This window comes from Drosophila virilis, chromosome 5 (assembly GCF_030788295.1).
Source record: "Drosophila virilis strain 15010-1051.87 chromosome 5, Dvir_AGI_RSII-ME, whole genome shotgun sequence".
Lineage (NCBI taxonomy): Eukaryota > Metazoa > Arthropoda > Insecta > Diptera > Drosophilidae > Drosophila > Drosophila virilis.
In genome coordinates, this window is record NC_091547.1 from 6,699,028 (window position 1) to 6,723,692 (window position 24,665).

Below are 24,665 nucleotides of genomic sequence, written 5' to 3' on the forward strand. Positions count from 1 at the left end.
CGAACATAATCACAATTACATTTGCAAACAACAACAAGAACAACAAGTGACAGCAGCGACAGCAGCTCAAATTGATTGCTCTAGATATTGACATTATGACCAGGACCATATGACAAACAGGCAGGACGAACATTAGCAGGCTGCGCAGCGAGGCCGGGCAGATTTTTCGGCCAAGTCGTCCATATGCCACACACGTCTGCAAGTGGTGAAGCGCTCTCCTGCTCTTCCTTTTTTTTATATATCTATCGAAAGCTGCCACATGTACACTGTGCTACATAGGCACTGAAATCAAAAGGATAACAAGCATATGCGCTCTTAAATATAAAAAATATTTCTACTGATAAAATTCCAAACTTGTTTCAATCAAAAAAAAAAAAGTGAAAAGAGCAAAGCAAAAGTTTGTTGCACAGTGTAGTTCATAGCCAACAATTTTTTGTCAGGCTCTTGAGCGACATTTAGGGCAGCATAAATCGCATGTAAGGAAATTATTGGATACACACACGTACACACATATAGACAAAGACAAAGACACACACACACACACACATATATGATATGAAACTCAACACATGTCTCGCAAGAAAAACAATTAAATAAGAAAACAATTTACATAAATTAGCCAAAGTGGCCAAATGGCTTCGGCCAAGTATCGTTTATGCAAACGCTTAAATAAATGTGCACACACACGCACACACACACACATACTAAAGAGTGTGTATATACATAACGACAGCTGACAGGCACATCTACATAAAATACACATTGAGCTGGGCTTTGCTTATCATCGAGCCTGCTGAAAAGTATGCTACACTTTACTACTCAGGGAATACAAACCAGCTTATCTATACGCATGTCAGTGCGCTTGTGTGTGTGTGCGTTTACTTTAGTATTTAAATAACGTTAATGTGCCGTGTTGTTTAGTTTTCGATCCAAGCAAATGCCAAAGGGGAATCCATGGAATTTATGACTAAGCGCGCGAGCAACACGAACAACTTTTCGCCAATTGTTTAGCGCAGCAATTTCATGGCACACCAACTGGCAAACAATGCGTGTGTTTGTGTGTGTGTGTGCGTATGTGTATACGTAAGTGTTTTTGAAGTTATCAGCGATTCAATTTCGCATTGATTGCCCGCATGGCATCAAGCCCAACGCCAACGCTGCGTATACGAAATCTCAAGCATGCGAAACGGAACGCAAATTCAATTAGCGTATTGCGTACAAATGCGATTATTACAGTTATATATTTTTTTTCTGCTGCCACTTGCTGCGGCAAATTGTTACGTGAAAATGCGAAAAGTTAACGGATTTGCGCATTTAAGTTGGCCCCCCAATCGTTGAGCCCTGGGCCAAAACTGATGAAGTTTGCCTTGGCAATGTTGGGGAAACAACAATCAAATATGGATTGAGAACTAAAATATCAAGAGCTTACTATTATGTGCCAAATAGCAGCTATTCGACTAGAGATTGACGGCTATCAAACTTTTGCAACAGGAAATTATGGTTATTCTTGTAATTTTTCCAACTTATCGTATGTATGCATAACATATTTAATAGCAATATCTTCATTTTCACCTTTGGTCTGTAGTTAATTCTGTTGTGCTCTTTATTGGTCGTGTTAAGTCGTGTCCGGTCGTATCTACTCGTGTTAAGTCGTCTAGCCTCGTGTCAAGACGTGTCAAATCTTTTCAAAATGATGTTAAGTCATGTCTCGTCAGTTAAGGTCGGGATTAGTCGTCGTATTAAATCATGGGAAGTCATTCTAAATAGTGTGAAAATCGTGTCATTTCGCTGCGATTCGTTTTCGATCGTCTAAAGTCGTCTACCTTTATGTTAAGTCGTAGTACCAATTCGTTTAAAACTGGTGTTAACTCATTTCGAATCGGTTTATGTCGGGCTTAGTCCTTGCTCTAAATCATACGAACCCATTTAACGTTATTTTAAGTAGTGGCAAGTCGTGTCGAATCGTGTAAAGTAGTATAAAATCCATGTATGTCGTGTCATAATCGTTTTAAAGTCGTTATCGGTTTGAGTTCATGCGTTTTTAGTCGTGTCAAATTGTGCCATGACGTGTCCAGTCGTGTCAGGTCGTATCAGATAGTGAGATCAAACTTTTGTGGAGTAATTTTCAATCCCAACACGCGCAAGGCCTTATGATGTCTGATTTCTAAGCACGAGCACGAAAAGAACACGACTCTCGCACAGTTCCAGCGGCGAGCACAAAAAGATTTTTGACAAGTAACTAAAAATGTTGATTATCTAATAACTAACAAAAGCCAACGTCAATAAAGAGCCGTCAGCTCCCGGCGGATTAGGTTGCACCTGAAACGCTGTCTAATTAAGCATCTGCCTTTAAATATTTAATAAGCTGACCCTTGTCGCTCTTCCTCTACACGGCATGCCGTCCCTTTTAGGTGGGCACTTGAAACGTAGCACTTTGGGCTTGGCATGCGACGAAGCAATTACACTTCTTGTCCTGCCCACAAAATGAAGGTCACATGCGTAGCTGCAAATCCATTTAATACTATTTGCGCAAATATTCACGCCATTTGGGAGTGCTGAAGTGGGACTGATGGGGCATGAGGCAGAGGGCATGACCAGGCACACAAACAATTCAAGCCCTTTTTTTCTCATCTGCTGTTGCTTCATCTTGGCGGGGCTTTCTTTCATTTTTTTTTTTTTTGTTGCTTTTGCTGGACAAATTTCCGCACACGAACGCAAAATCAGCATAATTTTATTTATTTAAAGCAATATCGACTTGCCAAAGGGTCAACATGGCAATGACGAGAGCGTTGACGATGAGGCAAAAGGTTTGACTACTCAATTACTTTAATTTGGTGGGGATTGAAGGCGACGACAACAACTACTACAACAACACAATATTGCGGGTATGGGCAAAGAGGCAGAAAAGAAAGAGAAAAGGATGCAGCCATAAGAAAATAACTAAAAAAAAAAAAAAAAAATCAAAGAGGTCAAGCGCTTGAAGCAGTCAAGCGTGAAATTTATTTTGAGCAGGCACTGTAGCTGCTTTTGGGTGGCGGAATATTTTGGGTATATGAAAGTGCCACTCCGGCACTATGGCACTGTGGAGCCGTGCAACTGTATGGCGTGACTGTAACAAATATACACAATTTATTTACGAACGTATCTACTTACATATGCATATGGTAAAGGCAACGCACGGGATCAGCTTGGGCTCAGCTCAGACTCTGAAATGCGTACAAATTGCGGTTTATTGAAGCGTGAGGCGCAACAACAACAAAAACACAAATTTGCAGCTCTTGTTATACATTTTAATGCTGTGTTAAAAAAAAAAGAAACTATGAATTTAATTTCGTTACTCAAAATCGATGCAGCTCAAGCTAAAAGCAGCCCTTTATCCTGCTCTCCATTTCATTTTGCAGCCAGCGACCAGCACCACAACAGATACTAAGCTTAATCGTCTGCGGCAACGTCTTGGCAGATTCTCAACGGCCAAGAATAAGAGCGGTGCAGCGGCCAGCTCTACAGCTCTGGGCCTGGTTGAGGGCAACTCCACGAATACGGTGAACACGGTGGAGGATACCGAGTTCAGTAGCTCGAATGTGGACAGCAAGAGTCGCGCCGGCATCGAGGTAAGTGCCCAGCAGCAGCAGCAACAACAACAACAACAACGGGAGCAGGGAATTTGGATTTTCGAATTGGTTTTTGGGTTTGGGATTTGGGGGCGCTGTGCGCATTGAAAGCAAATTTCATAACGCCTGACATGTGCCCAACGATCTGAGTTTGCTTCCTGAGTGCACGCAGCGAGCCAATGAAATAAAGTCCTTGTCCAGTCCATGTCCTGTGCGCGTAATCCCCGTTAAATCCCAAATAGAAACTTGCACATGTCGTTAGCTAAACATCAAGTTCGACGACAGACATTTGATTTATGCTCGCATAAATCGATTTCTTTTAATATCATAAAGGATATCACGTATACGTCGCGTGTTTCAACAGCACAAATATTATTAAAAAAAAAAAAAAGGAAAAAACAGAAAAATGAAAGGGAGACAAGCGCATTTGGGTTTTTATTGCAGCCCAAAATGCATATAGATTGTATTTATTAATACACCATAAGCATATATAAGCCGGCATCTAAGTCCAAAGCCTGCAAATTACCCACACACGACACAAATGTGGGCGATAAAATGCAGGGCGCAAAAGCTTGTTATTTTTTTTTTTTTTTTTTTTGTTGTTTGTTTATTGGCAGCCCAAATTTGTATTTAGCAGGCAGTTTTTATGTACTTCAATTTTAGCTTATTTTTTTATGGCTAAAAAATAAGCAGCGCAGGCACACACACACATTCAATAATAACGCATTAAGGAAAAGGCACGAAAATCGAAGCAATACGAAACCATAAAAGAGTCAGGCCAAAATAAATTGCTTGAACGTTTGGTTTGGCAACGCCACAAGGTGGCCAAAAGTCGAGCGGCCAAAGGTCGCAACGATTTGTGCAGGTTAAGTAATAGCTAAGTCAAATGTAAGCTCTGTGACAAGGATACGACGAAGTCTGAGTCCGAGTTGCCAGCACCAGCCAGCACCATGCAAAGCATCTCAGTTTCAGTCAAATGAAAACAAAGCTCTGCAGCAGCAACAGCAACAACAACAGCAAGCAGCAACAGGAGCTGAAAACGTGGCCTAACAAGGCACTCAATACGCTTGAGTAATTGAAGAAAATATGTTGATGGCTTATGGCTAACAGCTTTCGTTTCCATTCGTTTGCCCCTAATAACTGAGAGAAACCAACTGCGTCTCGTATTTGCCTTTGCTGGCCAGCAAACACGCACACACACACGCACGCAGATTAAATATTTACTTGGGCCAGGTTCCTCAGTGTGTGCGCCAAATAAGTGGACAGCCAAATAAATAAACACACACACCACACACAAGCTTAGCCACAAGCAAATATATAAATTTATCATAGTAGTTTTGCTTAATATATAGGCAAGAGCCAAACGCATGAGCTAAAACAAACAAACAAACAAAACAGCAACAACAAAAATAAAAATATAAAAATATATAGAAAAAGCAGCACTGCTTTAGTCGAGCATGCCCGACAAGGAAATACCCTTATAAAAATTTTAAGCTGGCTATAAAAACATTCTTACATTCTGTTGTACAAAGATACACACGCACACACACACAAAATCCAAACAAGGCTGTCCTTCTTCTTTCACATTGCCCATACCACACAAAAGATACAAGATACACACGGAAGATACGATCCAAGATGTACGAGAAATACGCGTTGCGAGAGATACGATAGATAAGCGAGATACGAAAGATAGTGTCTATAGGAAACAGCTTTGGTCCATCAAACTATTTTAAAATATCGATATTAATCGATACTAGAGAAAGAGAAGATATCGATATAAATTTAGAAACTTATTTGTCGTATGGTATACGACATATATACGTCCAATTCCAATTTTACTAGTACCCTATATGATCGATATTTATCGATGAATATATCTGCTTTATGCGGACGTAAGATGCTTCATGCTGCCTTGACAGGCATACAATTCTATACAGCAACAATATACCCTTATAACACCCTTTAAAGCACAGAGTATCAAAACTAAAGGAGCTTGTTAGCACAAAACTGTGCTGCACCGCAGCTTATATGTATATATATATATATATATATATTATGTATATAAATATAGGAATACTCAAAAAGCCCTAGACGATAAAACGGCAATTTAACAAAAACAAATTGCATTTGAATGCAACTGGGAATGCATTTAATTGAACACAAATCAAAAACCAGACTGCATTTAAAATTGAAGAAATAATTGCAATTCGTAGTTCTTCAAAATGACACCAGCTGAAAAGGCAATATATGTGAGTGTTGAAAGATTTCAAAAAAGTGTTAAGTATTTAGTTAAACTCATTAATATGAGAAGCCTTAAGCTTTTAACCTTAATCAAAGTTCCTTTGTCCATCAGAAAGCTTCTAATAATTGTTCTTAAGTATTTTATAAGCTTATTGTGCAAACACTGAAGCTCATTGTGCTTTCATAAAGTTTTAAAAGCTGCTAACTCATTGTGCTTACACAACACTGGCTTCTAGTTCTTCTACTCTTGTTCAATTCTCAACTAGTGTCATTTAACTATAAAATTGTAAATTGTAAATATCTATTTGCAATTTTGTATTGTAAAATACTTTTAGAGCTCAAACATGATGTATATTTATGTATCATTTTTGCTTTTAGTTTTAGATATCTATTTATTTATATATCTCTGTCATTAAGCTTCTTAACAGCAGCAAAGGCTTAAGCCCTTGTTTAAGCCCGCAAAGCGCCTGACAAAGCTAATGAGCGCTGCACGCAGCTATTAAAAATACACTCACTGAAACAAATTGGAAACAAAAACAATAAGTCAATGCAGGCGCAAGTGGTGCCTGCAAAATAAATTGAAACAAATATACACTTCACTTAAATGCAAGCCGAGTAGGAGGGGGGTTGCGGCAAATAAGTCAAAGTGGAGAAGTAGGGGTGGTCAATGCACATAAATAAAATATTAGCTGGGCGTGTGCGCGTGTGCGTGTGTGTGTGTGTGTGGTGTATTTGCTACACTTTGGCTCACTTCTTCAACTTGTAGTTGAGTTTGTTTTTGGTTTAGGGCTTTTGGTTTCTGGTCTTTGGTTTTTGGCGTGTTTGCAAAGTCCCACCCACCCGTTCACGTAGCAGACCATTTCAAATTAAATGTTGCCGGGCAAAAAACTTGCAGCCGAACCATGCGGCGTATGCGTAATCTTCAAGTTCCCCAACTGTTGTCATATTTGCCCCATGCCCCCGCAACGTGGTTGAAGCCAATGGAACGCGCCCTCATTATTCGCATTGTTGCGGACTGTAAATGTGAAAATACGTTTCGCATTTGGATTTGCCGTCCGTTTTGCAGTTGCTTTGATTTGCTTTACGTGCGGCAACATTAAAAATGCTTCTGTTCGCAGTCAAAGAAGAAATCGTATCGAATCGAATCGAAATGAAACCAAATCGAAATCGAGCCCTGCTGCAACATTTGTTTGTGCTCCGACAACGCACACAACGGACAATTGGCAATGACAATGGCCATAGCTTAGGTTACATATGCTGCTTCTCGCTTCCTTTGTGTGAAAATGTACAATTTGGCCAATGGCCATTGAATTTTATACGTATATCTCTTTACTGACTTGGCCAGTGTGGTTTCCTTCTCTTTCTCTCTTTGTCTCTTTTGCTCAGTCTTCATTGTTGGCAAATTGAAAATGCATTTTTCATGTTGCGCCACAAATTTGAATGTTTTTTTCTGCTGCTGCTGTTGTTGTTGCTTTGTGCTTGGAAAAGGCACCGCATCAATTACACGCTTATAACAACCAGCCAATATATTATGGAATCAAAGTCATAAAATTCATTTGGCGCCGTTTCCGTGCGGCCCATTAATTGTCTGCTGGCTCCCAAAAAGACACCAAGCCGAAATTAGAGACGACAGATATCTGTGCGAGTATCCGGGATTCACAAACTTCCTCTTATTACACAGAAAAGAGGCACATATATTTTAAGCCTTTTAAGCCAGTGAATTCGCCGAAATCCATGTTTGGTTTAGTCGGACATTGAAATACGACTAGGAAAGGATTTAGTTAAGCACATTGACGGAAGTGAGAACCTTCAAGAATCTTTAAGCAGATTCTGGCTTTGAAGAATATTTAAGATATTCACCATTAAGCTATCTTGCAAATATTTATTACCCATCTTCGCCCAGCATACCTATAACACAGAAATAACATGAAAATTGTGAAAGGTTTCTACTTGCGAAATTGATAATTGAGAGCTCGTGAATTTTGCATTAAGCTTTCTTATATGAGCTTAGTTTATCAAGGATCTGCGTACATTTCTTCGACATAATTAAATTTGAGATCAAATATTTAACAGTATAAGCACTTCTTCAAGATAATTTAACATTTTTCGACTTTCAATAATAATCGATCAGTTATCGGCACGCAACCGATAACGCAACACGCATCGTTGCTTGTCCCATCTCTAGCAAAAGAAACGCGCGCGCCACCTGTGCAGTTACTCGTACGTCCTGCGCACAGTGCGGGACGGGGTAGACAAAATTTATAACACATAAAAGTTGATTTTAGCACTTTACGCTTCTGCACATAATGTGGCCATGGACATGGACACTGCTGGCTCAAATTACAGGTGATTATATGAATTTTAGTGCCTAGGACATGCCGTTAGCAGCCTCTGCTCAAGTCTCGACAAATTGTTGTAGCCCTTTTTGACCAAGTGCCGCCAGCCGACGACTGACTGCCTCGCCGCCTGCTGGATAGTGGGTTAATAGCATGGGCGTGGCCAAAACTGAGCCGTGGCGGGAGGTTGCGGCGCAACGAGCTTAACGTAAATAAATATTTGCCCAGCGATTTTATTTATTTGGAGAATTTATAACCACACAACTGTGTGGCATAAAAAGCCCATGAAAATTGACGAGCCAGTGGGCGTGGCGAGGGCACGCTGTGTGAGCTGGTGGAGGCGAAGGGGGAAGGGTATATAGCACTAAATAAATTTATGAATGCAATTGGAGTTTGTGATTTATGTGTGTGTGTGTGTGTGTGCCGAGCACAGATTTGAAATGCTAATTTGGCAATTGAAATTGACTGCTCACCAGGACATCAAGCCACAAAAAAGAAATAACTGGTTCGATTCATGCTGCGAACCAATTTAATGCCTTTTGCGCATTCTTGTAGTCAGGTTTTAATTGAAATATTTGACAAAGCCAGAAGATTTAATATAATGCGAGAATAATGAAGCTGGTAAAAAGAATAGTTTTCCATAGGAAAACTTATTTTACTAACGATTCATCGATTAGAGCTTTATAATATGGAAGTATGATATTGATAAGGTTCGATATTGATAAGTACAGTTTGCAACAGAATGACAAACCTATGCAAAATTGCAAGACGCAGAGAGAGGGACACACGGTTGGAGGGACATTATTATATCAACTCGGCTGTTTATGCCGATAAGTATATATATATATATATATACAATATGTGGTTAGAAAGGATTCCCATGCATTACACATTTATAATACCCTAGAATATGTCTCTGCTTTACACATTGTTAAGGCTGATTTGTTTGATTCGTAGTCAACAAATAAATGGGAATTCCCACCTCAAATTGGTTCAAAATCAGTTGGCAGATGCTAACCGACTGAGACATGCTCTTAATTTCAGGTGCCCAGCACATCGGGCAACCAAATAGCCACCGTCTCGCACCTGGTGGCGCTGGCCAATCAGCAGCACGCCAGCAGCAGCAGCAACAGCGCCAAGCAACAAAAAGCACCAGCAGCAGCAGCAGCAGCATCTGGAGCTCAGCCAGCAAATGTAACGGAAGCGGACAGCGAGGCAGAGCAGGAGCCTAACGAGCAGCAGCTAAACGAGCATCCGCGAAAGGAGGATGGGAATGAGGCAGTGGCAACCGCAACCGCAACATCAGCAGCAGCAACAACGCCGCTGGGCAAGGCCAATGGGAATGGTGGCGCCGCTGTTGAAGTGCTCGAGGATCCGCAGCTGCAACAGCAGTTGGAACAAATGCAGCAGCTACAAAAAACTGTTCAAATTGGTGGCGGCGGCGCCAGCACATCGAATGCCACAACAATTACATCGATATCAGCAATATCGCCGCAAACACCAACATCGCCAGCCATTGCAACACAAGGGGTCGCCGCCGCCGCCGCCGCCGGACCGATGACAGCAAAGACAAGCACATTGACTAGCTGTAACCAGGCGCATCCGTTGTGCAGCAATTCGGCGAATGCCTCCGGCGCGGTAACACCCGAACCGCGCACCAAACAACAACAGCAGCAGCAGCAGCATCAGGCGGGACATCAGCCACACCCTGCGCCGCTGCCGCAGCAGTTGTCCAGCATAGCAAATCCCATGCAGAAGGTGAACAAGCGCAAGGAGACGCTGGAGGCGAAACGCGAAAGGAAAGCGGCCAAAACATTGGCCATCATCACCGGCGCCTTTGTCGTCTGCTGGCTGCCATTTTTTGTGATGGCGCTGACGATGCCGCTCTGCGCCGCCTGCCAGATCAGCGACAGCGTCGCCTCCCTCTTCCTCTGGCTGGGCTACTTCAATTCCACGCTAAATCCGGTAAGATATATACACCTATATTATCATTTCACTCATTTGGGGGAACATTACAAAGCACACTAGCGACCATATTTCTCAAAGTTCCACTCGAGATTGTCCAGCGGACAGACGGGACGTGTCTTCAGCCAATGCGATATGCAGTGGAAGTGAAAGGCATGATTGCATGAGCCCCAGGCGACGGTGCACTCGATGCCGCTGTTGCTAGACTGATTCGCCTGGCACTGGATACACGGATCCATAATGTGATTGCGACAAATGGCGCAGTTGTCAACGACAATGTCCCAGGACCAGAGTGCGACCCCGTTCCATTTCTTGACATTAAAGCGCTTACGATCCATGCCGCCGCCCGTGGCTGAAGCGGCGGCGGCTGCCGTGCTGGTTGTTGGCTTCTCATTGTTATCTGCGGCGCTCATAGTGCTAAATTATGATTTATTTGTGTTCATTTATTAAATTTACTTTCATTTCATCTATTCCAACTTACTCGCAGTTTCTGTATTATTTTCTGTGCGCGTTGTCAGCTCCTACCTTGAGCTTGTCTATTTGAAAGAAAGCTATCGAGCTGTGACAGAGTTGCCAGATTGTTGTAAAACTTGTATCGTTTATCGGCATTATCGAAGCCAGCTTGCATATCGATAGCCCTGCTAATAATACCACAAACCAAACAACATGTTGTTTGGTTAGTGATAATACTTAGCAAATTTATTTTTTATACGCAAACTTCGTGCAATTTTCATTTTTCAGGTGCCTGCCGCAAAACTTAACAATGTTATTAATGGGAGCTTTTTCAAGCTCATTTCAAGCCATACTGGCTTTTTTAAAAGTAAAAAGATCGGCAATTTAATATTTTGTCAGGCCTTAAGGCTTAACAGTTTTCAATAGATTAGCATTTGGTCATTTTCGTACAGTTTTGGCTTTTTTTAAGTAAGAAAGTCTGTTAGAGAATGTCTGTTATTTTTAACAGACCACCGTGCTTAACAGTGCTGCCAATTTAGCTAAGAAATACAGGTAACTTCTAAGCTTTTCCTAAAGTGCCCTTACTTACAGTTTAAAGAGTATAAGCCTTTTAGCTTTATTATGTAAGGAGTTTGAATTTTGTTCTGACAATTTTGAAGCATAAAATTTGAAAAACTAGTTATTTTTATGCCAGCTCCTGCTTTGCTAATTCGAAGCATATAATTATTAAATTTATCTCTAAAAATAACTATTTAAATTACAAATATTTGTAAACAAATTTTAAATGGAAATATCGTACCCGATAGCAGTGCTGCGAATCTAGCTTTTTTCGCATCAAATCTGATGGTTTTTGGCAAAAATGAATTCCATTCGAATTCATTTGTCATAAACTAAATACAAAAGCAATTTATTCATTTTTAAATAAGCTCTCGACTATGCTTATGTTTCGAATGGAAAAGTTACGATAAACTTCTTTTTAATTACAGGTCATCTATACGATATTCAGCCCCGAGTTCCGACAGGCCTTCAAGCGCATACTCTTTGGCGGCCACCGACCGGTGCATTATCGCAGCGGGAAACTCTAGATAGTGCATGCGAAGAGGCGAAGGTAAGTGTGTGCGTGTGCGTGTGTGTGTGTGTGTGAAAATGTATTATGTAAAGGGGAAAAAACATTTGTATTTAACTGCAAATTATTATTGAACAAGCTAAGAGAAATTGATGCCGCTTTGGCCATTGCAAATGCAATTTGCAATTGCAATTGCAATTTCTCTCTATCTCTTGCAGTTATTTTTCTTTAATATATTTTTTTCAATTTCGCGCTCACAAGTTTCAATTTGCAATGCTCCATACCGAAATTGATATTGCTTAGCATTTGTTTGAGCAGTTGCTGCAGTAGCTGCTGCTGCTGCAGCTATTGTTGTTGTTGCTGCTGCTGGTTGCAGTAGTTGCTGTTGCTGCTGCTGCTGCTGCTGCAGTGTTCAAAGTGTTTTGAATTTCGTTGTCAACGTCGTCGTCTTCGCTTTGGGCGCCCAATTTCACAAAACACACGACACGCTGGCCATGGGAAACAGCCGCTGGCACACACACACAGACACACACACTTACACATACAGACACTCGCACACACACACACACACACACGCAGCTTCGAATTGGCAACGCTTTGTTGCCAGTTTTCTATGGCTTGCAACGCTTGAAACAATTTGTTAGCCATGAAGCACGGGCAAAGTTTCGTCGCATTCCGCTCAAAATTCTGTGGGCCAATGTGAAAGTTTTATCAGCCCACATAGCCCACGCCCCCCCTCCTTTATCAGTGCTGTCATCTGCATGCGAAAACCGTTTAAAATCAGTTGGCCATTGCAATGCGGCCAACGGATAACGTCTAATGGGGCCGCCGAAAGGGCCATTCGAATTATGCCGCACATCGTCATAGGCTTATCTTCAAAGCGTTTCAGCCAACCGCCCGGTCAGGGCGAACCTTGTGCTAGAGTTAACCATTTGCATCTCAGCAGTTGCCCAGCTTCGAGCCAGCTGCCCGTGGCAGCAGCAGTTAAGGCTGTTCCATTCGCGCGTTTGCCAAAAAGTTTAATTAAGTAACATTAATTTGCAGAAATTTCTGTTTAACATTTGCGGAAGTTTTGAATGCCCCAATAAGAGGATAGAGCGATTAAGCTTGGGCATGCCGAAGATTGAATACACTTTTTAGAAATTTCGGTTATGGTTTTGCAGATAATCCCAAAAGATTTTAGAAACCTTTCCATATCAATATATATATATATACAACCGATTTTTCTTCCCATAATAAGATTTTAGTCATGGGCGAGGGTCACGATAGAACTCGTATATATGCCAAATTTGTTTAAGATTATTTGAAATACAAAGTAAAGTATTTTTCCTGTAACATCTATATGATATAGTTGTTCGATCATGGCCTATGCTAAACTTTGTACTGTCTGCAATGGAAAGAAACGCGAAGCAACTGAGAGCCTAGCCTTGTCTTCTTATGGAGAATATTTAAAACTTATCTAAAGAATACATATACCGAATATATTTATTACATAATTCATCACAAAATTTGAATAGCCTATAAAAAGAAGAGTATTCATTTGTAACTAATGAGATTTGTGCAACCAACAACTATTTTTCAGGCGTTTCTGCTAAGAAGGCGAGAAAATTTGCCTCTTCGTTCAACAAAAGAAGAAAGCGCATACAAGCAGAAGCATATGAAAAAAGAAACGAATAAGAAGAAGTAGAACACCAGCACTCACAAGAAGATTGTATACCAAGAATGATATAGTAGCTGAAAGCCAGCGAACCAGATTATTTTTAAATAAATAAATATAAATACAATATATATAAATAAATATACATACAATAGAAGTGTAAATAAGTTGAGCTAAATGTGTTTAAAATTCATAGTTAAATTATGCAAATAATTAAGACCTTTAAGGAACAAAAGAATTATGATTGTAATTAGGCCAATAAACTGTTGGAAACTGATTTTTTTTTGGCTTGTGTTCAAGAAAAAAGGAAAGTTGAACAAACTGTGTAATCAAAATACGATATTGTTATTAATTAGTTATGATTATCTAGAATTATTTAGCAAATAAGCAAAAAACTTCCAAAAAAAAAAAACTATGCAAATAACTTACGATTCGTGTACAATTTAAATATGCTAAAAATATGGTTAATAAAGCTTGGCATAGGGCATTTTGGAATCGTTATAACTGAACCCGAGCATACTGAATCTATATCTCTATACATATATATATATATCTACATATATATATACGATATAGGAAAGCCCACTAGAGAGTTATGTTAAGTGTGTATAAAATCAATTAGAATTTAAGTAAAAACTAAAACATTTGTTAACTATTTTATGGCTATTAGCATAATTGCCTATTGTATAATGCATATAAATAATTTAATTGTAAATGTAAATGTTTAAATGCAATTTAAACCTATTGTTAAAGCAAATTCTAGTTAAATTATATGTAAAAAAAAAAAAAAAAACAGAAAACAAACAAGAGAAAAACTGTTGTATTTTTAATGCCAAGCAAGTTGGTAGCAAATGTCATGGATTTCTTTGAATATGACATATTAAATAAATTAAATGAATAATTAACAATTAATTGCTTAAGGGTGCAACAAATTGTGGTAAATGTGTGTAAAAAGTCAGCAACAAAAGCCACGTGTATTATTGAAAAGCAAACTACTTTCGGGAAAAATGGGTAAAACGTAATTAGAAAAAGAAAGAAAATTAAAATAAATAACAAACTTCAAGTAACAACTCAAAATACTTAAAACATATGCTAGTTAAAAAGCTCGAGTTAAGTGAACAAAAAAAAACAATATCACAATTGAAATCAAATGTTTTATTACCCTAACTAATAAACGAACTATTTAAAAAACAAAAACATAAATAAAATCAAAAGGAAATCTTTAAATAGCATTTTAAGAATTTACCGATCTATGTCTAACTAAACTAGATATCAAAAACAAAATAAACCCAAGAAAAACTATCAATAGTTATGCAGTATAAAGGTGGCCATAATTGTTCTATATCAAGCAATAATTCGTAACACCTACACTTATTACAGAATTGCATAGAGTGAAATCTATTATTTTCCTTATTTTGTTTATATAATTTGGTTAATAAACAAATTGGCGCGCATTTAGTAGGAATTATTGCCTGGTATACATAACAAATATGTCTAACATTAAACTGCAACAAAAATAAGCAACAAATACTATACTAAAATTACTGTAAATTACATTGGCTGCAAATTAAAATAAAAATTGAACTTTCATGCAACAAATTTTAAATTGTTTTTGAATTTGTGTAACGAACACGCCAGCCAAGACACAAACCAAAAGTGTGGCCTTATGCCTAAAAGCAGACATTGAATTGTCTTGAGCTTGCTCGACCCCCATAAAGTTGGCTGCGCGCAAATATGAGCTCACTTGAAGTTGGCTATGCGCAAATTTGAGCTGACTTGATGTTGGCTGCACGCAACAGCTGATTTTTGATAAAGCCGCGCGAAAATCTTTAACAAGCTGTGTATTAGGTTTTTGGTTATTAAAATATATTTTTTTAACCCCATGTAGTATATTGTTTCTTAAGCATGTTGAATTTGAATTGTGTTATATGCGCCGAACTGTTTAGCCATTCCGATGATGTTTACGTTACAATCTGCGGACACATGTTTCATCACAACTGCCTCATGCAATGGCTGGAGCGGTAAGCTGGCGTCGTCTTTAAAAACAACAAATATATATTTTAAAGGCAAATTACAGCTCCAAAACGTGTCCACAGTGCCGCAACAAGTGCACCACACGCAACATATGGCGTGTCTACTTCAATCTGGCCAATTTGGACGTGAGTCGCATCGACGTGGGCTCGCTGCAGGAGCAGCTGGACAATGCAAATCTAGCCATGAAAATGAAGGAACAGGAACACAACAAAATCGAACAGCAAATGAAAGATCTAAAGGACACACAGAAAAAGTGCCTGTAGGTTCATATGTCATCCTACCCAATGAAATGTCTTATGAACTTCTCTATTGCAGCAAAACAATTGCCGGCCTTGAGCAGAAGCTACAAAAGAAAGATTTCGTAATCTGCGGCTATGTGGAGCAAATAAGTATACTGAAAAATGATGCACGCGTTGTTGATGAGCTGCGTAAGGAAAACAAAAGTCTGAAACAACAAATACACACAATGGAAGGCGTTTCAGCCATTATGTCGGCCGGCGCCGCGGATGCTGATCGTCTGCTGAAGAACGAAGCCAATCCGCAAGTGCTGGCCAATTGGGTGTCCACGCTAAAGCGTGAGCTACGCCAGTGCGAGGTCAAAAAGACAGAGCTGCGCAATGTGCTTAAACTGGTGCAGAATGATTTGCGCAGAGAGCTGGACTCGAAGCGGTGAGAGAAAGAAACTCAAAGCTCTACGTAGAATCGTAAAAAGCAACAACAATTGTTTATCTTTGCCCTTGCAGCAACCTGGAGGAGAAAATATCACATCTGGAGAGCGATCTCTACCGCACGCAAGAGAAGGTAAGTTAGCTAGCGTGCAAAAATGTACAAGAAACGACCTAAATGTTGCGACAACATTTCACACAGCTTAAATCCCTGCAAAGTCAGCCAATTGACTTGGATGCATCCAGCAATTCGTTGGGCCTAAACACCAACATTGTGGCACTGAAGCGCGAGGAGCGACGCAGCACCATCTCGCCGACAACCGTATGTAAATTCATAGAAAATACAATATATGCCAACTGCAACTACGTTTGCATATTACAGAAACAGAACATAAAGCGCATAGAGGAATCTACATCACCCTACCTGAACATCAAGTCCAGCAGCGTGGGCTTGGCACATCTGCTGAAACCGCCAGAGATGGGCATAACCAAAATATCGCCCATCAAAACCGGCGCTGGCATAAGCATGGCGACTGGCGTTATACGCAAAACCCACAGTGATCTTAGCGAAAAGGTAATACAAATGTATATATATATATGGTTGTGTTCTACTCACTGATTGGCATCTTCTATTTCTGTGCAGTACTCAATTTTCAAGAAGCCACGTCTGCTGCTAGGCGGCTCCAATTCGGCTGCCCCAATGAGCGCCAATTTTGCATTCAATGGCATGGGCGGTTCGGAGAAGATAGATCCATTTGCGCAGCGTGCAGTGGAGGAGGAGGAGCAGGCAGCAGCAGCAGCTAGACCAACGAACAGTCAGCCATCGATGTCTAGGACAGTTAATTTGCGGCTCAAGGCGGGCACGCTGCGCAACATTAAGCTAACCAAGTAGCCAGTGCGAATTGTTGTTATAAGCCAAAAGTGTATAAGCCAAGACTGCCTCAGTTTCGAATTATAGTTTGTTAGCATAATATATAGATGAATTTATAGATGAGAACCTTGTGTGAGCTTCCGAATATTGTGCTGTTGCATTAGTTTCGAGTTTGTGTGTGTGTGTGTATGGAAATAAGTTAGCAGTGAATATAAAAGTAGAAATATGTGGTCCATGTCGCTATCTATGCGGCAATTTTCTTTTCCGCCGTGCCGGTCCACTCCTCACGCAACTGCACATTGCAGCCAAGATCGCGCAGCGCCGCCTTAATGTCCTGCGCCACTGACGGATGCTCCACCATGGCCGCATTGAGCAAATCCTCAACGCCATAGGATAGCCATGTTTCGCATTGATTGCGCGAACGTGAAACCATATTACGTATGGCCCAGGCGCCGTTGCGTTGAAGTATTTTGTGCTTGGGATGCATGCGCAGCGCCTCGACCATCACCTCGGCAATGCCCGTGTCAAAGAAGGCGGCGCTGTTCTCCTTGACGCGCAGCGTGAGCGTTGTTATGCAGGCAAACGCGGCAGTCACAACGTTCTCATTGGATTGATGCGTATCCAGCAGCTCCTTAATAATGGGTGCTACGCCCTGCTGCACTATGTGCGCCTTGACCGCATCATGGCCGGCGAGTGCGCGTAAAAGTTTTAAGGCCTCACAGTTTAAGCGGTCCGCTTTCAGATTCTCGCTCATAATATGGAAGATGTGCTTTAGGCCGCCGGCTTCGTCAATGACCAGGCACAGCTCCTGGCGCACGGCCAGCGTGCCGATGGTGAGCAGCAAATCCGCCAGCACATTGGCATCCTCGTAGGCGGGCAACAGCTCTACGAGATCCAGCAGCATTTCGCTGGCTATCTGGCGCGCATGCTCATGCGCACAGCCAAACTCCACGCGTATGTCATCGTCCAACACTAGAAATCTCAGAACTGCTGTCAGTTCACGCAGCACGCGTGGATTGTCCCTGGTTAGCAGCGGCTTCAATACCTTCAGTGCGTTGGTGCTCAAAATTTTCTGACGATTCATTTCGTGCATAATGCAAGTTTTCTGTAGCCACTGTAGCGTCAGACAAACGATATCCTGTTGCTCCTTAAGTGCCAGTAGCTTGAGCACAACGGCCAAAGCCTCGCCATCGAATATATCGGGCTGCTTGTGGGTCAGACTGTTCACAGCCTGTAGGCATTTGCACATCAACGTCGTTGGCAGCGTGTCGGCGGACAGCGCCTGGTCGAGCAGTTTTGTAAGCACATTGTGTGCACCATTCTTGCCTGCGAGCACACGATGTGCCAGCGACTTTTGGCACTCCAGATCCAGAACGGCAAGCAGTTCCAAAAGCTGCTGTTCATCCTTGCCCCCTTGGTTAATGTGCGTTGTTAATTTGTCAACCGTTTCGTTAATAACAGGCTTGCCCGTTTCCGCATTGATGGCCAAATCTTTGATAATGTTGGCAAGGTTGATGCCCTGAGGTTAACAAGATACACTCGACTCAGACAATCTAATTGGATGACGCATACAAATACGCACCTGTGCTTCAAATTGTTTTATAGTCTCCTCCTTGGCCTCTGAGGGGCTCATGGAGAAATCCACCACATTCTCCTGGACAACATCGTCGAAAGTCTCTTGAGAAATAATTTTAGCCATGATTAAATAATTATATTTCCACTCCAAATGCTGCAGCTGCTGGTTTAATCTGCGTCTTTCGTGTTTTACTTTGTTCCGCCACAACTCCCACACAGACAAGAGCACGCCAACAAAAATGCAAGTTTTCTTTGTTTTCAGTCTTAAGTGCAGACGGTAAAATCAGCCTATGTGCGTCTTAGATTCAAATGGGTAGTTATCACAGAAAATAATCTCTTATTTTGTGTGCAATAAACTGTTTAACTTTTGTAAAATGCGCAACTGTAACCCAGCTGTTGTGATGCCCGCAGGGCTGCAAAAATAATCGACAAGTGTTTTTAGGCGACAAATTTACAAAATAGTGTTCCAAAATAGTTTCAAATTGTACATAATTGCCTACTAATCGATCAAATATCTTCAAAATAAACAATAAAGTTAAAAATTAAAATAAAATATTTAGTTTCACAACTATCGATATGCAATGCCAAAAATATCGCATGACCCTTTCAGCCCTATCGATATATCGAGTCAGCATCAACAAGCCCAACAAGAAGCAGGGTCACGGCACGAAATTAGTTAATATTTACATTTTTTAAATTTAAGTAGGCGTCATTTAATTTAGTACAACATATACTTAAAATAAATAAAATGGGTTTTGTTCTATCGAAATTTCGGGTAAGTGCAATATCACGTTTCCAATTGCAATTGCCAATAACCAGCCACCGAGTGACGCCGAGGGCGCCGATGTGCACATATATGCACTACATATGCATAAAAAAAAAAACATTTACATACGTACGCATTTCTAATTATAGAAGGAAAAATCTACAACTGCTGTTTTGGAGGGACTGCAAGTGCAGATACAAGATCTAGAGAAATATGTGATCAATACGCAGGAGCGCAAAAGGCGCTTTGTTACCAACTTTGTTGGCTTCACAATTGGCGCATATATCGTTGGCTTTGCGCTTTGGTATTTCTTCTATTTCCCGCCAACAATGCAGGAGCGCATCATGTACTTGGTGCCGCTGCTCTTGTTCCCAGTGCTGTGAGTAATCCAACAAAAACAAAGCCAGCCAGTCGTTCGATGATCTCATTACACCGAAAGCTGCTAGTTTAACAATTGATTTTTGTTATTGTTTTTCAGCATTGTTGTCTTGCGTCAAATGTTTACGTGGTATTTTCAGCGCAAGCTCAACAAAAATGGCGATAAGCTGGCCCAGCTGAAGCAGAAGAAAAACAAGATATTGGAGCAGGTCATGGACAAAGAGACCTATAAGGTACGTTGTCCAGGAAATAATTAATGGGGCTGCAAACCCGAGAAAAGAGCTGTACTTAGGTTCGAACCTTCTGCTAGTTTTCGGGTTCGGTTCGTATATCCGGATTTACACATCCTTGAATGAAGCTAGATTTTGTCAACCTAATCTGATCTATGCTTAAATTGGACATGTGCCACATATGATTAGATAAATCCAATAATTATACCCAAGTTATTTATGCATTGGGACTAAGTTTAGTTTTAAGATGAAAACCCATTCATTTTTAGAAACGACTTGGTTCTAGATTTAAGTCAAAACCTGGTTTAAATTAGAATATGTTTACAGCCCTGATAATCATTAATTAAAATCATTATCATTTTGGCAGGTGGCAGTGAATCTTCTTGAGCGCTTTGGCGATAAGCAACATAATCGCATCAGCAGCAATCAGTTGTCCACCACAGCGCGTAGCAACCCGAGCAGCATCAATCTGAATCGCTCGAACGCATCTTCGCTGCAGCGCACGCCGCAGCCGGTAGCTGCAGTCGCACATCATCAGCAGCAGCAGCAGCAGCAACAGCGCATGTTGGCGCCACCCTATACGAGCGTCTATCGTAATTTGAATAACAATATAAATAGCAGCGTCATGTCGTCGCAAATGCAACTGTTATCAACGCCGCAGTTGCGTGCTGAGCAGGAGCTGCGCAGGCGCACGCCCTTCCCCGTGGTCGATGAGAGCTCACGCAGCGCTTTGGATCGCATTGTGGACTTTATTGTGGGCGACAGTCCGCAGAATCGCTTTGGCATGATATGCAAGGAGTGCCATCGGCATAATGGTGAGATGCGGCTCTTTGCGCTTGATTGCAATTAAATATAACGTTTGATTTTAGGCATGCTACCCCTGGAGGAATATGAGTATACAACATTTCATTGCGCCTTCTGTGGTGTACTTAATCCGGCACGCAAGGAGCGACCCGTGGCGCCACGCCTATCCCTAAACTCAGGGCATCCGCAGACGCCGAAATCGGCATTGCAGGGCAATGACAGCACCGAAAGCGATTCATCCGACGATGAGGATGAAGAATTTGGTGACTAACCATACAGTTTATGCTCTTGTTAACCGCCTGTCTAATAATGAATATAATATTTAACTTGCAGATAACCAGCATTTAGTGCGCCGCGCGCTGCACGAAGACTTGCCAACGACTGATACCGATGCGGAGGGTGAACCTGATGTGGAAGCCGATATGGATGTTGATATGGATACTGATGCTGTTAACCCAACGACTGCAACGAATGTGTTGGAGACTGAAATTGCAACAGCGGCTGCCGATGCTGATGCCAGCGAGACTGAGGCAAAAGAATAGTTTTTGAATATGAAAACGGTTCGCCGAGTGCGCCATGAACAGGTTTTTAGGCAACGCAAAGCGTGTTAGCATTAAATAAAAGCAACATATTTATGCATATATATATATATACATTATTTTGCTTAGAGTTAACAATTAATATTAATTAACACTTTGTTGGTAAGCAATTATTTCTCTTGAATATTTTTGTTCAATTTAGTCACTAAACCCAACTCACTAGCTTAAATCTACAACAAGAAAACAAGAATTTCTGAATAATTGTTGAGTATGTTTTGAAATACAAATTGTAAACTGAATACAAAAACAAAAAAATAACTTGAATATGCAAATTGTATGCAAATATGCTTTCTTTTCCATGGCACACCTAAAGCGTACGCCCCGTTAAGTGCTATCCGTCAGCGCAGAAGGAAATTGATAATTAAAAACTAGACGAAAAAAAAAAAAAGAAGGCGACAGCTAATGGCCGTAATAATTTCAAATGCGCGCCAATGTGACAAAAAAGGCAAACACGACAGTTGAGATATCAGGCACAACAACAAGCGCGAGAACCAACACACACACACACACACACACACACACACACTCCGTGCATTATGCGAGCGGTCAACAATTTCAATTTCGCTGGCTTTTATTTTTCCGGGCCATTGATCAAGGCTAACGAGATCGGCTTACAGCGCGCCCGCGCCACGTAACGCATTCGCATTAGCCGCCAGCTTCGGCTTCAGCTCCAGCGGCACCACCAACACCGCACTCAGCTTCAGCCAGCCACCTACAAGTGGAGCAGCCGCGCCCGCGCACATTCCTGGCCAATGGCTGCCGGCGGCGGCAGTTGCAAACACAAATTATAAGAATTAAACTAAATCTGTTACAACGTTGCCAACAATTGGCTGCCGTTGCCAGTGTTGCCAACTGCCGTTTCAAAAATCTAGCTAAAATCAATATTTGAAAAAAAAAGGCTAAAAATAGCTGAACTAGCTTGCTGAGCCCATATTAGCCATAAACAGGCTATAAAATACAGAAATTCAGCTGGAAAATAGCTGAATTGGCTACACTGACCGTCACTCGTCCACGTTCAACAATATGTTGCAAATGTGTGTGTGTGTGTGTGTGTGAGTGTCTGGCCTGGCTTGCTGCCCCGCCGCCTGATTAGCTTATAATTTGTGTGACAGCGCCTAGTAATTGAATTACCCGAATCTGATCTGTGACGTAGGCCTCTGGCCAGGAAGTCGGTGCGTGCGCCTTGTTCTCGCTGGCATTGGTCAAGCGCATGCGTGTGCGGCACAGCTTCGACAGGCAGCGTGTTTTTTTCTGGCGACAATATGCAACAACATTTGCATAAGCTGGACAGAAACCTGCTAGAACTAGGGCTGGCAATAGTTAACTTGGCATATATAGCATAACTAGTCCAGTTTGGATTTAGATACTAGAGAAGAGTGTGCTTAACTATGTCCAATATCTTTATATATATGTATATAATATAATTAAATTAGGAACCTCACCTTTCTGAATCATCTTATTTTGGACTTAAGTTTAAAAGCCTTTTAATGTTCTTATCATATGGTATTTAAGCTAAGTAAACTATTTGAAAAATGGAAAGCCAAATTTTAATTGCTTATCGCCCATCCCTCGCCCAGAATCAGAGCTTAGATCGGGCTCTGGTCCATGCGGTGCCTGGAAACTAGTGCAAGTTCGCTGCACCGAAACCAGTTTCCATGCGACTTGGCCCCTTCCGGGCGAGTGTGTGTGTGTGTGCGAGTGTGTGGAGCCAAGAGCAAGGCGCGTTGGCGCTGTCGATGGCAAAGGTGTTGCTGGCGGCACGACAAGGAAACCTGCGGCACAAATAAAGTGATTCACGAACAGATTCCATGACAGCGCCAATATGTGGCAAGGGTTGAGAGGCTGTAAAAATAACAAAAAAAAATAAAAAAAAGGCACTTGGCCAAAATGGAAAACGCCAACGCGCCAAGTGGGCCGAAAGCCAAAAGACAAACAAATATATATATATCTCTTTATTTTTGGCTAGAATGCGAGCGGGGCTTAGTTCATTGCTATTGCTAATGACGGCCTGTAACTTGATATAAATGCACACACACACACACACACACACACACACACACACATATATGTAGATATCGTATATGTGGGTATGTAAGTAGGGTATGTATGGGTATGTGTCTGTTGTGGCCGTTCGATTTATTTGTTCGCTCGCGCGCACAACAAAGACTCTAATAATAATCTGTTGGGCCAATCAAGCAAAATATGCGCGAGATCAGTCAACAACAACAACAACAGCAGCAACAAATGCAGTTGCCATTGCCGCACCAAATCTGCCAGCCAGCCAATGAAAGTGAAACCGAGCCAAACGGTGTCGGAGTCTGAGACTCGGTTCTAGCCGGTCAATGCGAGAGAGACTGTTGTTCGGCTATATAAGCCAAGCTGACGGCCGTGTTTGTCCCACAGTGCAGCGCTGACCAGGAACCCAATTGGAAGTTTAAGTTCAAACACGACTTTATAGTCCAATTGGCACACACACACACACACACGCACCCGCAAGGATTATAATAATCAATAATGTTCTTCAAGCTGGTGAGTAGCTGCCGCGCCATCAAGTTTGGCTAAGCTTCTGAAACTTTGTGCTCCTGCAGCTGCTCGCCTCCTGCCTGGCGCTGGCTCTGGCCAAGCCACAGCATCCGCCAGCTGCCCAATATCCCGCCGGCGTGAATCCACAGGACTGCCCCGGTTTTCCCATCTGTGATAACGCGCGCCTGCACAATCCACAATCGCAGTGGCAGCAGCCGCAGCCGCAGTGGCAGCAACCGCAGCCCCAATGGCAGCCACAGCCGCAACAGCACTGGCAGCAGCCGCAGCCGCAGTGGCAGCAACCACAGCCGCAGTGGCAGCCACAGCCCAGCTGGAACGCGGCACCAGCTCCCGCCGCCGGCGGTGATAAATATCCAGCTGGCATCAATCCACAGACCTGCCCCAACTATCCCTATTGCGATGTGAATGCCGGACATGCGGCTGCACCCGTCGCCGCACCACCATTGCCCGGCTGGACGGAGCGTCTATATCCCGCTGGTGTCTCGCCGCATCAGTGCCCCAACTTCCCCTTCTGCAACTAAGCAGCCACACACACACACACACACAGCGCCTGCCCACACTGTCCACACTCTACGCGATCTGTCCACACGCTCATCACACGCATTTTTCCTTTTTTCTAGCTTCCTCCTAACGCTACCTAGTTCTCGACTATTGAAATTCTGTTGTTGGCGTCAATAAAAAAGCATGTTGGTCATATAAACCAAACTTGGATTTTTAATGCCATATATGTATTGTATATATATAAAGGGTTTTAACTCTTAGGAAGTTGGTAGGACTTTTAATTGAATTGGTTTTTTATTTGAACTTTTTGGTTCTAACTTCTGTCATACTTGAAAGCATTTATTAGCATAGCAAAATTTTGATGGA

At 41.7% G+C, this 24,665-nt stretch overlaps 6 protein-coding genes across 6 annotated transcripts in view; 4 read left to right on the plus strand and 2 right to left on the minus strand.

Moving 5' to 3' along the window:
* The window catches only part of 5-HT1A (5-hydroxytryptamine (serotonin) receptor 1A), a 72,093-nt gene extending 58,047 nt beyond the window's left edge, over window positions 1-14,046 (plus strand). The window contains exons 8-11 of the mRNA XM_002050891.4: window positions 3,402-3,611; window positions 9,236-10,156; window positions 11,596-11,717; window positions 13,258-14,046. Of these exons, the coding sequence (XP_002050927.1) occupies window positions 3,402-3,611; window positions 9,236-10,156; window positions 11,596-11,694 (1,230 nt within the window). The 3' untranslated portion in view covers window positions 11,695-11,717; window positions 13,258-14,046. The remainder of the gene's footprint in view (window positions 1-3,401; window positions 3,612-9,235; window positions 10,157-11,595; window positions 11,718-13,257) is intronic.
* On the minus strand, window positions 10,158-10,734 carry LOC6626811 (RING-box protein 1). The gene is made up of 2 exons (XM_002050892.4): window positions 10,638-10,734; window positions 10,158-10,573 (listed from the first exon to the last, which is right to left on the minus strand). Exon 2 carries the CDS (start codon window positions 10,567-10,569, stop codon window positions 10,216-10,218), a length of 354 nt encoding a protein of 117 aa, XP_002050928.1. The 5' UTR covers window positions 10,570-10,573; window positions 10,638-10,734; the 3' UTR covers window positions 10,158-10,215.
* Window positions 14,047-15,135: 1,089 nt separating the features above from the next.
* On the plus strand, window positions 15,136-17,028 carry nopo (no poles). The gene is made up of 7 exons (XM_002050890.4): window positions 15,136-15,353; window positions 15,410-15,625; window positions 15,682-16,035; window positions 16,110-16,167; window positions 16,234-16,353; window positions 16,414-16,605; window positions 16,675-17,028. The coding sequence occupies exons 1-7, from the start codon at window positions 15,238-15,240 to the stop codon at window positions 16,921-16,923; spliced, it is 1,305 nt and encodes a 434-aa protein (XP_002050926.1). The 5' UTR covers window positions 15,136-15,237; the 3' UTR covers window positions 16,924-17,028.
* Window positions 16,973-18,953, minus strand: LOC6626808 (armadillo repeat-containing protein 6 homolog). Its single transcript, XM_002050889.4, has 2 exons — window positions 18,485-18,953; window positions 16,973-18,421 (listed from the first exon to the last, which is right to left on the minus strand). The coding sequence occupies exons 1-2, from the start codon at window positions 18,599-18,601 to the stop codon at window positions 17,147-17,149; spliced, it is 1,392 nt and encodes a 463-aa protein (XP_002050925.1). The 5' UTR covers window positions 18,602-18,953; the 3' UTR covers window positions 16,973-17,146.
* A 142-nt stretch (window positions 18,954-19,095) lies between these two features.
* Window positions 19,096-21,518, plus strand: Lnpk (zinc-ribbon metal-binding protein lunapark). The gene is made up of 6 exons (XM_002050888.4): window positions 19,096-19,252; window positions 19,393-19,622; window positions 19,722-19,854; window positions 20,219-20,666; window positions 20,721-20,918; window positions 20,989-21,518. The coding sequence occupies exons 1-6, from the start codon at window positions 19,226-19,228 to the stop codon at window positions 21,195-21,197; spliced, it is 1,245 nt and encodes a 414-aa protein (XP_002050924.1). The 5' UTR covers window positions 19,096-19,225; the 3' UTR covers window positions 21,198-21,518.
* A 2,115-nt stretch (window positions 21,519-23,633) lies between these two features.
* Window positions 23,634-24,516, plus strand: LOC6626806 (cuticle protein 1). Its single transcript, XM_002050887.4, has 2 exons — window positions 23,634-23,783; window positions 23,843-24,516. Exons 1-2 carry the CDS (start codon window positions 23,769-23,771, stop codon window positions 24,317-24,319), a joined length of 492 nt encoding a protein of 163 aa, XP_002050923.1. The 5' UTR covers window positions 23,634-23,768; the 3' UTR covers window positions 24,320-24,516.
* The last annotated feature ends 149 nt before the right edge of the window (window positions 24,517-24,665 follow it).